The following is a 12,361-nucleotide window of genomic DNA, read 5'->3' as shown; positions in this document are numbered from 1 at the left end:
TTATGATTTTTTACTTTTTTTTTTTCAAAAAAACAGCCCACGCATAATGGAGAACCATTCTAACTTGCCTCATCGATAGCCTGACTTTTTATACCTCCAATCAAATATACCTATTGAAAAAGGGGTAATATACGCGGGACGGAGAAACACATTGCAGTGCCAAACCATTGACTCGCTCTCGCTCCCTCTCCAAGCTACTTTTCACCTAACACAAAAAAAAAAAAAAAAATTATGACGGCCTTGAAAATATGCCGCCTTTGACCACTCACAAAGTTCCCGTTCTATGCATAAATAATAGAGAGCATGAAAACAGAAGAAGACTTTCTGTTGAGAGTAGATGGCGAGGAAAGCCGCCGAGTCTGTGGTTGAGTCGATTGGATTGGGATACGATCTGACCCTTGATCTCAAGCTCAAATACTGCAAGAAATCCTCAAAGTTGATAACCATCGCCGATCATGATCACGTCCGCGACATCGCCGTTTCTGGAGGGATTTTGGTTCGTAATGTTCCCAAATCTATCAAATGCGATAAGGGGGAGCGGATCAGGTTCACATCTGATGTCCTCTCTTTCCAGCAGGTAGCTACCTGCCTTTTCTTTTTAATTTATTATTATTTGAAACTGAATATAACTTTATTCCTATAAGTTTTATTTTTACATATATATTTGTTTCTCTTACTTGTAGATGTCAGAGCAGTTTAACCAGGAACTCTCCCTGTCTGGTAAAATTCCTTCGGGCCACTTCAATGCTGCATTCGAATTCACAGCAGGTTGGCAAAAAGATGCTGCCAACACTAAAACCCTCGCTTTTGATGGCGTTTTCATAACTCTTTACAACATTGCATTAGAGAAATCCCAGGTCATGCTGTGTGATCATGTCAAACAAGCTGTCCCTTCATCATGGGATCCTCCTGCATTGGCTAAGTCAGTATCTTCTCTTCCACCATTCTTCTCAGTGTATTAATTTTTGCTTTACATAGAAGAATTGTTGTCAAGCTGATTAAGTGCATGGTTTCTGCTTAATTTGATGATAATTCATGGTTTCTAGTTCTGGTTGTTATTGATAATTTCATTATTTCACAATCCCCTGGCAACTAATAAGTTTTAGAATTGGCAAGCTTTTGGGTATTATCATCTCTATCTTATAAATTTGGGTATTTGAAATAAAGAAGGTTTATGTCACATTAAGCCAATATGTAATTCATCAGCCCCATGATGAGGTGATAGTTTTATTATTTTGGAGGTTAAATTAGTTGATAAAAGTTGTTAATATACTTCCAAACTATTCTATATTATAAATCATTCTTCATAAAAAATGCATCTTATGGCTTTCTGTTAAAGGAAAATTTGCCTTTTCTGGAGGGTTTTTTAGTTTCCAAACAATGATTTGATGAATCTTTAATATTTTTCCTCTATGTACTTGGACTTCTAGGGAGATAAAGTTTTGGTGCTGTTACTATTAGTATATTTAATTTAATGGGTAATTTACATAAATATACCATGTGGTTTGAGCCGAGATAAATTTGCCCCCTGATGTTTTAAAAGTAACACTTAACCACCTTGAGATTTTTTTTTTTTCAAGATCGTATCTTTTATTGTTACTTTCCAATATTTAATTACCATTTCCAAATAAACTTTGGCTTCTTTTCTATCTCTAAAACCCAAAAACTCTGGTCATCTCTAATCTTCAAGAGCTTATGTAAAAACCTTTACAAAGCTAAAGCTTTTTTATTATTATTTTTTTAAAAATTCAGCCTTTTCCAAATGCAAGTTTTTGACATTTTTTATTAATTTGAAAATTGGTATGGATGTAGATTTAATCATCTGTCATTTAAAAGAAAACTTTGATGTTAAATGTAATGGCAATTACAAACTACCTCAATTTTCTTTCATGATTTTTTTTTCTTTTTCTTTTGTTCTTTCTCTGTTTTTTATGTGTTGAAAATTTTAGAGAAATAAAAAATTTTTATTTGACTTGAATCCAAATCCCTAATTTTGAACCCAATTTTTTTGGGTGTAATTTTTAACAAAAAATTACACATACTAACCCAAAATCTAAAGCTTGAAATCCGTAAAACACATGAATCCTATTAATTGAAAACTTTTAAACATCTTAAAAAATATCAAAATTTACTCTTGATCAAACTTTAACCCATGTTTCCTTTAGCAAATCGCAAAATTAAACACCAAAAAGTGAATATTGATCGGCAAACCAATATTCATTATGTGTGCAATAATGAATCCAAATAAAAAATCATGATGGAGAAACCAAATAAAAAATTACAAAGGGAGAAAATAAAAAGAGTAGTGTGCAATCGAGATTAAACGAAAAACGAGAATGGAGTACAACTTTTACCAATTCATTTTACTTGGTAGATCTTCAAAATATTTGAAAAAAAACTGCAAAGATTTTAGATGAAGATAGAGCGAAAGAGTAGAGGTTTAAATGGAGATAAAGAGAGGAAAAGAGCAAAAAATGTTTTTTGGAAACAAGAAAAAAAAAGAAACAATAAAAAATTAAAAAAAAAACCACGTGGGAAACAAAGGGACAATAGAGTTAACGATGTTAAGTTTGATACTAATGAAGGAAATTAAGGATGGTTAAGTGTCACTTTTTAAACATTTGGGGGCAAATTTATCCCGCTTCAAACCACAAGGTATATTTATCTAGTTTACCGTTAATTTAATAGTTGAAAGATGTGTGACTTTGTTTCAAACCTTCTCCTTAATTATTGCTGCAATCATGTTTGATTCATCAAATTTTTAAATCTCATTGGACTTCAATCTTGTTGCCATATTCTAGGTTTATTGAGACGTATGGAACCCATGTTATTGTTGGTGTGAAGATGGGTGGAAAAGATGTTGTATATATGAAACAACAACATTCATCAGTTCTCCAACCGATTGAAGTACAAAAGAAATTGAAGGACTTGGCAGACAAAATGCTGATAGAAGAAACTCGACATAAAACCAAGAGAGAAAAGGTTAGCAACATCAAATTTTTTCTTGTAAATTGGATTGACTGTAATTTGACTCAAATGAAATATAAAGAAAATACTGATGTTAGCTCAATATCAAGTGATGCAGTGCAGACATAGAAACAGCAAATGAGAATCAAAATAAATTCTAAAATTGATGTCAAATTGAAGTTGAAACAAGAGCACTAGGTTTTAGGCATTTAGAACCACTAACTAATAATATCCAACTTTATTACATGTGGTAAAAGTGTACAGAAAACTACTTGTACAAGAGTTGAACTTTTGATCTAAATACTGGATACAAATAAACCTAATTTAATCGAATTTCTTCAGACTCAGTAAAAAATTGACATTCTAGTCAAATAACAGCTTAATAAAAATAGGAACATAATTATTGAACTTAGACTAAAGTAGGTGATTTGGATTATCGCAATCAAAAAGCAACTTGATCAAAGATAAAGATAATTTGAAAATTAATGCTAAATATAAGTAAATGAGTGAAGTATGAGCAGTTACTTTTCAAAAGCTTTAAGAGAGATTAAGGATAGAACCAAACATAGAGATTTTAAAGAGGTTTGGTCCTTTTTGAAGGCGCCTATGTTTTTTCCCTTAGTTTCCTGTTGCCAAGGAGTTCAATTCACTAATATTCTACAAGATTTCCTCAACTAGCTCTCAATGCTAAGATATAACCTTTATATCCGTTACCTATGAAAGTTAAATTATAGCCTCTACAACAATTACTTTTAAGGCTAAAGTATAATGTCAACAACCAAGCGGTTTCTCACTTCTTTTCTTACAAGGATTTACTAAGAATGAAGAAATTTTTTGTACTCCAATAACCTCTCAAAAATCAGTTTAAAATAATCTAAGCATCTATATATACAAATATTGAAAGAATTGAAGCTATAAGAACACTGAAAAAAAAACTTGGTTTAAATATTGGTCATTTGTGGGATAAATACCAGATTTGTCACTATACTATGACTCAATTTTGAATTTCTTTTGTTGTACTTCAATTGCATTGAATTTTCTGCCATACTTCTATTTTGGTTGATTTTTGGACAAAAATTCTGTGGGATATTTTGTTTGCGCAATTTAAATAAGTTTTTGGAAAACAGAAATTACCATGTGGAATTTAACATTGGACAAAATGTACTCATGTGTTCAATGATTACTCTAATGCTTTAGAGAGAGAAAGGATAGAGAAATCAACAATAGAATTTTAAAGATGTTTGGCACCTATGTTTTCTCCCTTATTTTCCTGTTGAATTCACTAATAATCAGCAAAATTACTCAAACTAGATCTCAAGGCTAAGATATAACCTCTATAACTATTGCATATGAAGGTTAAATTATATTTAAGTTTTATCATTACAAAAATCAATTTAAGGCTAACAACTAATAATGATTCTTCTTGATTAGAATAAATTCAACTCATATTTAAACCATTTTCAATTTTGGAGAAAATAAATTCAAAGCATATTTTAATTTGAAAATCCTATTAAAGTTTTGCCTTTTCAATCTCAGGTTTAGGTGAATAGCTAATATGATACTACTTGATTTTATGCAAGCAAGGAGAGCCAAAAGATCATTTAGTTCCCGCATTCATCAAGTCTATAGCCTTACTTTAATCTTTCACTTGGATTTTGGGCTTGAGTTAGCTTCGAAGTCCTATTATAGGTTTACTTATTATGTATGAATATGACTTGATAGTGGTGAAATATCTGAATGAAATATTTTCTTTTACATTTCCAAACTGGTTGGCACAAAATTTAATCCTTTCCAATTCCTTTGTGTACCTGTGAATCTGCTGACGGTCGCAATTTTTAGCTCGATTTTATTTCAAAGTTGTACAAGGAATGCCATCTCAGCCTCCAAAATGTTGGGTGCACCTGCTTTTGCTCAAGTGTGATTTCTTCAATTATCTTTCATGTTTGACTACGTAGAGCCTTAGAAACTTGAATGGATCTTGTAACAAACTAAGGGGCTTGCAGGGATAGATTTTTAAGTGACTTCTTTTTTCTCAGTGTGTTTGAGGAAGGTACTTGATCAATAATTTGACATTTGCTTATACCATAGCACTGGAGAGAGTCCTGAACTTGATCAAGAATGTGAAATTTTCTTAGATGAAGTTTAGCATTTTCCTTTTTCCATGAGTGATAAATCCTGGCAGTCCACGATACATTTGGGCAATCTAACTTTAAAAGTTTTGCCATTGTGATTCTTCCTAGCTCAACTTACCACCCAATTCTTTTCCCTCTTTGAATGCAAGACAACATTAAAATCTCCCTCATTGCCTTTGAAGAAGCACATTAGAGAAAGGGATTAAGGCCAAATTCCACTCTATGAACTCAATCATGAATTTTTCCATTGTACTTCAATGTCTTCGAATTTTGCCATTATACTTTCAATTTTATTGATTTTTGGACAAAAAGTAATGGAATTGATGGAAATTTGGTGCATGCATTAATGAAAATATTCCGTATAATATTCCAATTCCATTACTTTTTGTCCAAAAATCTACAAAATTGAGAATATAGTGGCAAAATTCAATTAATTTGTAATGGTAAAATTTAATCTTGAGCGTATAGTTGTTTGCAATCTACAAATTATATTGAAATAACTAACCCGCTTGGTCTGCTTGGTAGCATTTTATATTTTGCATTAGTTGCAAAAGCATACATGGATACATTTCAATTTTCTAACTTCTATGATGGTTTTTCTTTCAGGTTTTTAAAGAAAATGGGCTAGATTCCATGGACATGTTTCCAACCAGTTCTTATTCTCATGTGGAGGTATGCTAGTTCTAAATAAGTTTATATTGGAAATTTAATGTTTATGGAATGAATGACCCTATTCAGCTCTTGTCTTTATACATGCTACAAATGCTCTTAATTGCCTCTTAATATCCTGTTATCAAACTCTTGATTATTGTCAAAACATATTTTTCTGTTTAGGAGCTTTGTATAATGTCTTAAACATTTTGCAGTTGCAGGATATTAAATTCATTTGCAAAAGGAAAGGAGGAAAGTTGAATACAAGTTCATGGCACAGTGAATGGTGTCAAACTGTTCAGTCTGAACCGGATGTGATCTCCATGTCTTTTATCCCAATCACATCATTGCTTACTGGAGTTAATGGGAGTGGATTTTTGACCCATGCCATCAACCTATACCTTCGTTGTACGTGCAAATCTTAATTCATTATTATTTTACCTATTGCTTTTCAACAAATGTATAGTTACCACCTGGACAACGCATTGAAGTTTCCAACAAGTATTTTTACTGCATAAGTCATGCACAACAAAAACCAAAGCTTATTGTCTGGCTGACAGTGTCTTTCGTTATCATTGTCTTGATGAGTATTGTCTAAATTAATCATTCTACTTAGGATGAATTTGTTTGTTTCTCTAATCTCTGGTTAACTTGTGTTGGCCATTGAGATCATTTTAAGGAAAAGGTTCTCCATTGTGCATAACCTAAGCTGCATTTTTCCAAAGCATCATCTGTCTATAATAAGCCTCTTGGGTAAGCATTTTGTAGAATCCAATCTAGAGAAAGGTGTAATTGGTTGACATTACAAAAGTAGGCTACACCTCTGGTAGAGACTATTATTATTACCCATACCCTTCAGGTTGATATCAACCATTTCTGTTGCCGGTTTTTTTTAACTGCAGTACTGTCTTTGGAGACTTAATGAAAGAAAAGACCATTTACTTTTTCAGTTTGCTCCTAAATAATTAGTGCTAATGAGTGAAAACCCTACATTTTTATTAGTTTCAATCATCTACTTCTTTCAATCAAATATCCAGATTAATCTTTCTTAACTAGCTCTCGCTTAGACTTTAAATGTGGCAACTCCTGTGGATTTGGAAGGATATGGTTGTAAATAGAATTGATTCTGGATTTGTGGCAAGATCCTAAAACTAATCCTAGATTAATGGTTTTAAACATATTTTGCTTTGTGTGTTGGATTTGGTTTCACTAATAGATCCTTAATCTTCCTTGACCTTTCAAAGGGATACTCACGTTACGCTCTACTTGATGATGCATGGCTCCCTTTCATTTCTTCCTTGAAAAAATTAGAAATTGGTCAAAAATTTCTTAATCTGACTATTTTATCTGCTTTGATTTGGTAAGAGAAGTAGGTTCCCCATTTTCCAATTCATCACATCCTTTATTTCATACTATTATATCCTACTTGCATATGCATGTATACTTCATTCTGTGGCACATCATCTTATTCTGTCCCTTGCTTGCCAATAAACTTGATCATTGATATGTGGATGATCCAAAAAATCTAAACTAAGCATGGAGTCTGTTCAATTTCATATTGGGGGTTAATTTTAGTATTTGAGTCATCTATTAGTGTTAAGTAGTTTTATTCATGAAGGATGATAGAAGTAGCATTGGCTTTTAAGGTGCCTTAATAAGATAAAAATTAAAGGCACGTTACTCACAGTCAAGAATTACGACTCTAGTCTAGGTTTATTACATAGTACACTGTTATGAGCTCTTGCATAAATTTTTAATCTCTTTTTCAGAATTTCGGTTTTGGGATTTTCTTGTGGCTTGTTTCTTAACCATAAAATCACTTATATATATTTGGAGCTTCAATTGTATATTGGCATAAAGGCCAAATTTGCCCCTATTCAGTGGGTGAATGTTGAATTTTGCCATAGTACTTCAATTGCATTAAATTTTGCTATTATACTTTAATTGTCAATGATTTTCAGACGTAAAGTAATGGAGATGGAATACTCCACTATTGTAGTTAAATTCTTGGGAATATTCCGTCTTTGTTAACTTTTGTCCAAAAGTGATAAATTAGAAATTAGTGGCAAAATTCAACATTGACCCATAATATATTGGCAAATTTGCCTTTAGTGCCTTGTAATTTTTTTTTTTTTTCATTTTCTTGGAGGAAAAAGGTTTGAATTAAGAATAAAATAACCGCTGTATATTGTTAACAGAAGCATTCTTGCCTTGTCATGCAACTCGATTATTCAGGATTTTGTTTCGTCTTTGTGTATAGTGTCATTATCAAATCTGCATTTCATTTCCACTTTACATGGTTAATTGGTATCTGATGGTAATTTTTGTTATGTAAAAGTGCCAAATATCCTCACACCATTCTTTTAATACATAGGTTCTGATTTTTTTTTAAAATTTTTAAAATAAACAATATGTATCCCTTGTTAATAGAAAACTGATCACCTTCACAAGTAGGAAAACACCCACTTTTTTCTACATGATCAGTATTATCTTTTTCATCATACAGTCTGAAGCTAAACTTTGGGTTATTTTCATCTTGAAAGAAAAAGAAATTAAAAATATATAAGTTGCTAGATTTATGTTTGTCTTCACTGTTCATTTTTCTTGGTGTTTTCCAAAATTTGCTTCTGGTATGAAGGAAATGTAAGCCATTATTCATTTATTTTCCTTTTAAATACAGATAAGCCTACAATAGATGAACTACACCAGTTTTTGGAGTTTCAGCTTCCAAAGCAATGGGCTCCAGTGTTTGGTGAGCTGCCCCTTGGTCCTCAAAAGAAGCAACAAAATAGTGCATCATTGCAGTTTAGCTTCATGGGCCCCAAGCTTTATGTTAACACAACACCGGTAATATTCCCAGTCTTGTATATGGCCCTTCTGCCATTTCCAAAATAAAAACCAGTGATAAGCATGGTAAAACTATCATGGACATTTTGATGTGATAATTTGTCTTGGTGCTCATGTCGCATGTTAACTCGTTAATTGTCACTTCAAGTGCATGGCATTAATGGAGCTTAAATATAAATCAAATTACAAAGCAAAGATGACTTACCATAGCCTCTTTTTTGTGCTATGTTAATATTTGCTATCCACAGGCATAGTTAAAAGTATATCCTAACTCCCTTGGACTCCCTTTAACCTATGATTTTATTTGGTCATATAAGAGAAATGTTCTCAAATCCTGATGTGAGTTAAATAGGGCAGAACTCATTGTAGAAATGGATTTGCTCAAGCCAGTGAGACATCCAAATGACCAAAAATGTGATATCCAATTCAGAACTATTATGTTTAAGTTCGGACAACAGCAAAAGTGCCATCATGTTATGGATATACACACACACACACACACACACACACACACACACACACACACATATATATACACACACACACACACACACACATATATGTATACACACACACACACACACATATACATATGCAGACTAAGAATTGTTGGAGGATAAAAGAGTTTTAATTACACTCTAAAATCACCACTCTGTTATTGTTGTTGTTATAGGCGAGGTATTATTCGGTATTGGTGGGTAATGTTGTGATTTAAACTTATCTGAGAATAGGTGCTTTGTGTGCTAGAGAATATGTTGCAACCTAGGGATTTGCTGGGTGTGTTATTATAACTACATTATCAAATTGAGGGAGCTAGGGATTAATAGGCTTTTTTTTTTTTTTTTATGAATTTGATTTTGCAACTTGAGTTTGCAGTTTTTGGGATCTTTGTTTGACTTTTTTTAGATGCAAGGTTTGGGTTTCATCCTACAAGTTCCTTTAAGGCTTGGTTCTTTATAGTTCCTGAAAAGCAAAGTTTTGCAGTTTGGGCTTGGTAGTCTACTTTACTTTTTTTTTCTTATTAAAAAGGCATGCTTCCTCCTTTTTTGAGTTCTTGGTAATAGAGGTGGCAAAATGGACAGGTTGGGCCGGCTCTGCATGGCCCAGATTTCTTAGAGGTAAGCCTAGCATAGCTTGTGGCCCAATTACATTGTGGGTCATACCAGGTGTGACCTCACATGTAATGGGTTGGGCAGTGCTTTGCTTGACCCAATATTATATTTTCCTTTTTTCCATATATAATTTTTCCTTTAATTATTAGTTTTTCTTATGTATTTACTATTTTAGTATCATAATTATGAAAAAAAGTGTAAAAATGAAGAAAATTAGTACATAATTTTCATGGTTCAACTTAAATGCTTATGTCCTTATGGGAAAGGGGAAAATTTTTCACTACGAATAAACAATTTTACAAGCACTAATTAACTCAAAAGGCAATAAATTTTACAATTATAAATAACAATTAACATATATCATGGATCATTGTTTCTTCCAAAAAATTAATGAGTATATCATATAAAAAAAAAATGATGGGATCATTACTTATTGGTCAACTTTAAAAAATTAAAGATGTGATAGGTGGGGACCAAATGAAAAAAAATGAAAATACGTCGTGGGCTGCCCACCCTTTATGCCATCTCTGTCTGGTAATGATACCTTGTGTCAAGTATGATAAGAGAGATTATCATATTTGTGGTCTCACTAGTGAATAATCATGACTTCCCACTAATGAATAGACATGAGTTCCTAGTGTTTCAGAATAAATAAGCCTGAACTGCTGATTCAACGGTTGGCTTAAAAAAGGTTAAATTGTATTTATGTGGTTTTTTTAGTTATTTCACTTAGAACATTGCATTTTTGGTTTTTAAGATTTTGTGGTTTTTTAACGTTATCAAATGGGGTTATGGGGTTACTCTTCAATTTTCAGTTTTCAACTTTTTAACTGCATCTTCAAGTTACACTTTCACACTTATTGTGGTGTGTTTTGTAGTCATTGTAAAGGGAGATATAGTGTTTAAAAAGGACATCCTTTTCTGTTTTTTGATAGTAAAATATCCTTACTCTTAAAAGGTGTTTAAAAAAGAAAAAAAGAAATGCTTGTGAGTTTTGTCATTTCATGGAAAGTTAATGCTTTAACCCCTTTGGTAACAAAGTGAAACTGCAGGTGGATACATGTCAAAATTAAAAGCATAGTTGTTATGTGAAATTATTATTGTTCTTATTAGGATTATAATGGTTGTTGTTTAAAGAAAAAAAAAGACCCTTCTTGTAGGGTTCTGCCTTTGTGATTGGCATTAATAGCTTAAAAATTGATCAGAAATGTTGTCAATAAGCTACTGTAATAACCGATTTTGTACTAATTTACTTTATATTGAATTCCTTTTGACAGGTTTATGTGGATAAAAAGCCTGTAACTGGCCTTCGACTTTATTTGGAAGGTACAAGGGGCAACTGCTTGGCGATTCACTTGCAGCATCTTTCCTCACTGCCAAAGACATTTCAGCTTGAGGATGAACGAAGCACCTGTGTCTCTAATCCCTCTTCTGAACGCAAGTACTATGAAAAGATCCAGTGGAAGAGCTTCTCTCATGTCTGCACAGCGCCTGTGGAGTCTGATGAGGAACTGTCTATTGTTACTGGTGCTCACTTTGAAGTTGGAGACTCTGGCTTGAAGAAAGTTTTATTCTTACGGTTGCATTTCTCCAAGTTAATAGGTGCAAAAGCTATCAGGCAGCCTCAGTGGGATGGCTCTCCTGCCTTGACCCAAAAATCTGGGATTATCTCAACGTTAATCAGCACTCATTTCTCAAGTACTCAAAAACAAGCTCCTCCTCCAACTGAGGTCAACATAAACTCTGCCGTTTATCCTGGGGGCCCTCCATTGCCCAGCCAAGCACCAAAACTTCTGCGGTTTGTAGACACAACAGAGATGACCAGAGGACCGCAAGATTTACCTGGGTACTGGGTTGTCTCTGGTGCAAGGCTCATGGTTGAAAAGGGAAAAATATCATTGCGAGTAAAATACTCTCTCTTGACTGTGATATTACCAGATTAGAGATAACAATTAGACAGCGTGGATCAGTTCCGGTTTAGATGAGGTATAAAAGATGAATTGCTTTGGTGTGTTGCATTTTTTTTTTCCTTTTCAATCAATTTGGGTTAAGTCAAGTTGGTTTTGAGTGGGTTGTGTGGATTGAGTACTTGATGAAAGATACTAATAGAACTTTAAGTAGTTTTGAGAAGAGATTGATGGTTTTTTTTTTCAAAATGAAATGGTCATTTACTAGGATTTGCTGAAAAATTTAGGATTATAATTGCTTTTTCAATGCTTTCTAGGCGTTGTTGATGTTCCTACAACGGCTGATGTTTCTCTGAAGGCGTCTGGGCACTGTTGATATTTAATTATTCATACAATAATGTGTGTTGGTTGTATATATTATAGTATTCCCCGAATGATAATAAACAGTTTGTTGTTTTTATTTCCATATTATTGTTTCTTTTAACGTTGTAGATAATTGTATTTCTAAATGCTATGGAACATTTCTTGAGAAATCTAGCTGCCGATGACATCTCTTTTCATTAAGTTCCTACGTTGAGTTCACTTTTATTTCATTTTTTTCATCTTCACAAGGCTGAAGTAAAATCAACTCGCTATAAAAACAAGAAAAGAAAATGAAAAATGCTTATTAGCGCCGCCGTTTTGCGTAGGCGGTGTGGTAAAAGCCAAACAGTCCTAAAAGACAGGATTGGTTGATAAGTGCATA

At 33.0% G+C, this 12,361-nt stretch overlaps 1 protein-coding gene across 2 annotated transcripts; it reads left to right on the top strand.

Annotated features, from left to right (window-relative positions):
• Positions 1 to 318: 318 nt before the first annotated feature.
• On the top strand, positions 319 to 12,082 carry LOC111299696 (MACPF domain-containing protein At4g24290-like). Of its 2 annotated transcripts, XM_022895069.2 has the most exons (8): positions 319 to 577; positions 684 to 922; positions 2,802 to 2,982; positions 5,706 to 5,771; positions 5,966 to 6,158; positions 8,431 to 8,597; positions 10,987 to 11,695; positions 11,934 to 12,082. In XM_022895069.2, the coding sequence occupies exons 1-7, from the start codon at positions 338 to 340 to the stop codon at positions 11,650 to 11,652; spliced, it is 1,752 nt and encodes a 583-aa protein (XP_022750804.2). In that variant the 5' UTR covers positions 319 to 337; the 3' UTR covers positions 11,653 to 11,695; positions 11,934 to 12,082. The 2 variants fall into 2 exon arrangements, with proteins under 2 accessions (XP_022750804.2, XP_089603804.1); XM_089747678.1 differs by having other exon boundaries at positions 10,987 to 12,082.
• Positions 12,083 to 12,361: the final 279 nt, after the last annotated feature.

The sequence above is a fragment of the Durio zibethinus genome, chromosome 18, assembly GCF_047325235.1.
Source record: "Durio zibethinus cultivar Kanyao isolate XHJ-2024 chromosome 18, ASM4732523v1, whole genome shotgun sequence".
Taxonomy (NCBI): Eukaryota; Viridiplantae; Streptophyta; class Magnoliopsida; order Malvales; family Malvaceae; genus Durio; species Durio zibethinus.
This window is presented reverse-complemented; position numbering and strand designations above follow the sequence as displayed.

Coding starts and splice junctions, on each gene's coding strand:
- LOC111299696 (XM_022895069.2), top strand. CDS start 338: ATGGCGAGGAAAGCCGCCGAGTCTGTGGTTGAGTCGATTGGATTGGGA. Junction 578..683: donor ATGTCCTCTCTTTCCAGCAG/GTAGCTACCTGC, acceptor TCTTACTTGTAG/ATGTCAGAGCAGTTTAACCA. Junction 8,598..10,986: donor TTTATGTTAACACAACACCG/GTAATATTCCCA, acceptor TCCTTTTGACAG/GTTTATGTGGATAAAAAGCC.